The sequence below is a fragment of the Rhagoletis zephyria genome, unplaced genomic scaffold (genome assembly GCF_001687245.7).
Source record: "Rhagoletis zephyria isolate East Lansing unplaced genomic scaffold, Rhagoletis_zephyria_1.1 Rzeph_scaffold_06680, whole genome shotgun sequence".
In the NCBI taxonomy this organism is placed as follows: domain Eukaryota; kingdom Metazoa; phylum Arthropoda; class Insecta; order Diptera; family Tephritidae; genus Rhagoletis; species Rhagoletis zephyria.
In genome coordinates, this window is record NW_016163763.1 from 26,736 (window position 1) to 31,352 (window position 4,617).

The 4,617-nt window shown below is 35.3% G+C and overlaps 2 protein-coding genes across 2 annotated transcripts; one reads left to right on the plus strand and one right to left on the minus strand.

The window, feature by feature from the left end:
• The first annotated feature begins 1,489 nt into the window (after positions 1 to 1,489).
• Positions 1,490 to 3,154, plus strand: LOC108373428 (uncharacterized). The gene is made up of 2 exons (XM_017629304.1): positions 1,490 to 2,610; positions 2,674 to 3,154. Exons 1-2 carry the CDS (start codon positions 2,263 to 2,265, stop codon positions 2,896 to 2,898), a joined length of 573 nt encoding a protein of 190 aa, XP_017484793.1. The 5' UTR covers positions 1,490 to 2,262; the 3' UTR covers positions 2,899 to 3,154.
• A 54-nt stretch (positions 3,155 to 3,208) lies between these two features.
• On the minus strand, positions 3,209 to 4,089 carry LOC108373429 (mediator of RNA polymerase II transcription subunit 28-like). The gene is made up of 2 exons (XM_017629305.1): positions 3,970 to 4,089; positions 3,209 to 3,889 (listed from the first exon to the last, which is right to left on the minus strand). The coding sequence occupies exon 2, from the start codon at positions 3,881 to 3,883 to the stop codon at positions 3,347 to 3,349; it is 537 nt and encodes a 178-aa protein (XP_017484794.1). The 5' UTR covers positions 3,884 to 3,889; positions 3,970 to 4,089; the 3' UTR covers positions 3,209 to 3,346.
• Positions 4,090 to 4,617: the final 528 nt, after the last annotated feature.

Consider the following 4,617-nt stretch of genomic DNA (forward strand, 5'->3'; position numbering starts at 1 on the left):
AAAAAAAGTCGATAGTGAAGTCAAAAAAGAACAGGAGGGATACAAGCCTTGCATTTCAAACAAAATTTTGATGTTTGAAGGAAAGTAAAGCGAATGTTACACGCACAATATTTATAGTGAAATTTGTATGACGATAAATGACAGCCTATGGATCGCAATAAGTATTGTCAATATCATCAATCCCAATCAAATCAATCCAATATCGCGATAAATATTGAGCGTGAAGCTTTCGCCTATGTTAAATGGTGTGACAAAAGATTTGTAAAGCGTGTTTTTTTTTATTTTGAAATCTAGAGAGCCAAAATAGGTAAATAAATTTGGAGATTTTGGAGTAAATGGAGTAGATAACAAATATGTATTCTTCGCTGGTAACAAACATTTTGTAACCGGTAACTAAAATTCGCTCAAGTTTTTGGTAATAATTATAATTTTTTTTGATTACTACTAGTTGATTTCCACCAAGTCTTAAGTGCAGTTTATGTTTATTGGAAAAAGATATCCTTTCTCCTTTACAACTCGAAAGAGGAAATCTATTAATAGACGCAAGCGGAAGGAAAAAACAAAACTTAAGAAAAAAAACCTTGCCGATCACCCCATGTTGAAATTATTGGGACTTCTCTGAGCTCTTAACTGCAGTTAAGCCTTTGGTGGAAATAGGCTATAAATATCAGAATAGCTTTAATGTATAACAATAAATTACATCAGCTATTTTTAACCGAATTCCAAAAAGGAGGAGGTTATCAATTCGTGAACATTTCTTTTTTATGTACAACATTAATGCACTTACGGTTAACATTTTTTTAAATTACTAGAAAACCAAAATAATAGTTGCATTTACAATTAGAAAAACTGAAGGACAATTTCATAACTAAATGAGGGGGGTCAAAAGTGTTTTATTTACATAAACACTAAACAAAATTAATTCACGTAAATTACTGCGAGCAGAAAAATAGTAGCACATAACAAAAAGTCATAAATTTGTGTTAAATTGTTAATTTTTAGACTAAAATTTAGCACATTTACTTAGTATTTGGTAGCATGACCGTTGTTTTTAATCACTGCTACATAACGATTTCTCACTTCTAGCACAAAGCTTGTGTTCTCGGAGCCGTCTCCTTACCGTATGAACATTATATGGTAACTGTGGACGAGTCTTCGAATATATAATAAGTTTGCCGTATGGTAGTCGTTGATAATTGCTGTTTGCCGTGTTTCAGGTTTATTTTCATACGTTAACGTATTCATGGAGGCTGAACATCCACCAATTTTTTCACTTCTTTATATGTTTTCCCATTTTTCATAAGGGTTTTAATAATTTCACGTTTTTCATGAGTGCGGTGCAGACTTCGTTCCACTAAAAATTACAAAAATATGTTTTTGTCTATCCCGGCTAAATATATAACAAACCAAGTCATTAAACTTACTTTTTATTCCAAAAACTGAAATATTCNGAAAAATAGTAGCACATAACAAAAAGTCATAAATTTGTGTTAAATTGTTATATTTTAGACTAAAATTTAGCACATTTACTTAGTATTTGGTAGCATGACCGTTGTTTTTAATAACTGCTACATAACGATTTCTCACTTCTAGCACAAAGCTTGTGTTCTCGGAGCCATCTCCTTACCGTATGAACACTATATGGTAACTTTAGGTTGTCCAAATTTTTCAAGCTGACATTGTGGGACGAGTCTTCGAATATATAATAAGTTTGCCGTATGGTAGTCGTTGATAATTGCTGTTTGCCGCTTTTCAGGTTTATTTTCATACGTTAACGTATTCATGGAGGCTGAACATCCACCAATTTTTTCACTTCTTTATATGTTTTCCCCATTTTTCATAAGGGTTTTAATAATTTCACGTTTTTCATGAGTGCGGTGCAGACTTCGTTCCACTAAAAATTATAAAAATATGTTTTTGTCTATCCCGGCTAAATATATAACAAACCAAGTCATTAAACTTACTTTTTATTCCAAAAACTGAAATATTTTTAATTGAAGTAAAATTTGAGACTTTATTTGTTCTGCACTACTATTTCACTGCTCGTCAACAATCGGAGCAGAACTCTACATCAGATTTTTCTGAGTAAATCTTGAAAAGCACTGAAGACATGACAAACCTGGTGTGGAGTTCTACTCTATTAAGAGACAAATTAAACATGAGTTTTTTTCTTAGCCCCAGCACCAAAACAAGGGCTTCAATTCGACACCATCCAATGGGGGTGGCAATGTAGGTGTACTTGCAGCAGACTCCAGTGCTCAAATGCAAACCGTTATAATGGGCAATCAAATATTGCGAGTCCAACAAGTGCCGACGGTGAAAACGGTCGGATCTACCGGGTCTCCGATGCAACACCGCGTAGCAACTTTACCAGTTGGAAGCTTTGTTGGCGGTACAACTACGTCCAGTAATGTAGTTTTGAATAATGGCCCGGAAACATCAGCAAATACCACAACGGTGAATTTACCTAAAACTTTAGTGCTCGGCAATAGCGGCCAAACAATACGTGTGCAGCAATCAGTTCAAACAGGCCACTCCCAATTACAGCCTGTAGCACAGCAGACCCAGCCACAGGCCCAGATGGTTACTGTTAAGAATACATCCCAGCAGGTATGAATTTGTAGATGGAATACATTTTTATGAATAATTAAATTTATATTTAAAAATTGGCAGGGTGCAAAAACATCAAATGTCGGCCGTGTAGTTCTGGCTGTACAGGGTGGTGGGCAAATATTCCTTTCGCCTAATTTTCAGGGCAATACATTAAACCTGAAGTCATTGCAAAATATGAAAGTGGTTTCCTTAACGCCGCGTACTAGCACTGTTACAGGATTGACACAGGCACAGGACAAGCAAACAACAGTGTCACAACAAAAAAGTGGAAGCAGCAACTCTTAAAGGGAGCTAGTTTTTCTGAACATTTATGTTTTGTGAATGAATGTAAAAAATTAACCGGTATAATTATACATTTGTATGTACGAGACATGAGTATAAACATAACTACTAAATTAATTGACGTAATAGCTGCTGAAAACACATGTAATGTATGACTAATTACTCTTTTCTCATAAGATATTTGGCTTACATCAAGATATTCAATAGTTCTAATTAATACTATTTAAACTTAAATAAGAATTCAAACTTGTAAGTGAAACCATGTATACAGATTTTTATGAATTCTCGGATTTTCATAATTTAAAAAAAGTAATTTAGAAAATGGTTTTGAACGCTTTTTCAGTTTTATTAAATATACAAATAAGTTTCGATATTAAATTAGAACACGAAGATATGAATTAAAAAGTATGCTACAGTAGTTTTAAATGTGCCTGTCAGTTAATTGCTTGCTTTAGAAGCGTCTGGGTACACCGTATGCTGGTATACTACTTATCATTCCACCGGAAACAGGTCTATTTGGGCCTTGTGGTATATTTAAACCACCAGGTATCGACATTCCAGTTGCACCCATTCCCGCTGATTCATTCATAGCAGCCATGCCACTACTTACTCCTCCAATGGGTCTATTGTGCACACCTTGATTTGCTTGAATATCTGACAAGCAAGCTTTCCATTCTTCCAAACGACTGTAGTGCTTGTTCAGCAGCTGTTCTTTGCGTGCTATCTCATTGCGCAAGTCCTGGTTTTCATCTTTTATTAACATATCGGGCTTCAGTGTGGATACAAGAAAACGTTTTTGTAGAAAGAATGCCTCCATCTGCCGGGCAACGTCAATAAAGCGATTCGTTGTTTTTTGTACCTCCAGTTCGATCTCATCCTTGTTAGTGCCAGTGTTAGGTTCTGATTTGGTCAACGACAAAAGACATGCCTGGAACGCTTCCTCGAACTCGTCCATAAGATTGCCATTCTCGTTGCTAGAAGAAGCCATAACTACCTGAGACGTACAAAATTTAAGCAATGAGAAATAAAATGTACTGAAAGCCAAAATAACATTCGTTTAATTTCTATAGTTACCAGATCGATGCCGAATGGTCGACGTCCGATAAATTGGTCAAAATCTAGATATATGGCATCGAAAATTTCAATAACCAGCCGTCTTCACACACGATGTAGCGAACTGAAGGTGGCGTATTCCGCAAACCTCTATTTTGGTTTTGCCTATTTTTACAGTTCTCGATTTTCATAAACAACGGCTCAAAAACTTTGAATGCCCTGAAATTCACTATACTTTCATTAAAACCATCTTTTTTCACATTTCCTTTATTAATTTTTATTACAAATCATATATTTTCACAATTTAAAGCAAAACACGTTTCCTATCGGAAAAGGGAATATTAATATAATTGACTTATCTCACATTTATTTACTGCGGGCTCCAGTAATCGACAAAATTTTGCGTATACATACAGCGTTTAAGCGTCCTTTCTCTCGTAAGCGAGATAGTTTGGACATTTGACATTTGACTGGACATTTGACAGCATACTGTTACGATTCAAGAATGATATGGGGTGTTCACAGTTCGTTCCAAATTGTGTCTGAAAATGTAGACGTCTACATTTTGAGACATCTTTAGCATCAAACTGTGAGCACCCCTTTCTAGCAGTCGTCGCAAAATCGTCTCAAAACTTTGCTGGTGTTGCCAGACATTTCTTCTTTGCGTGC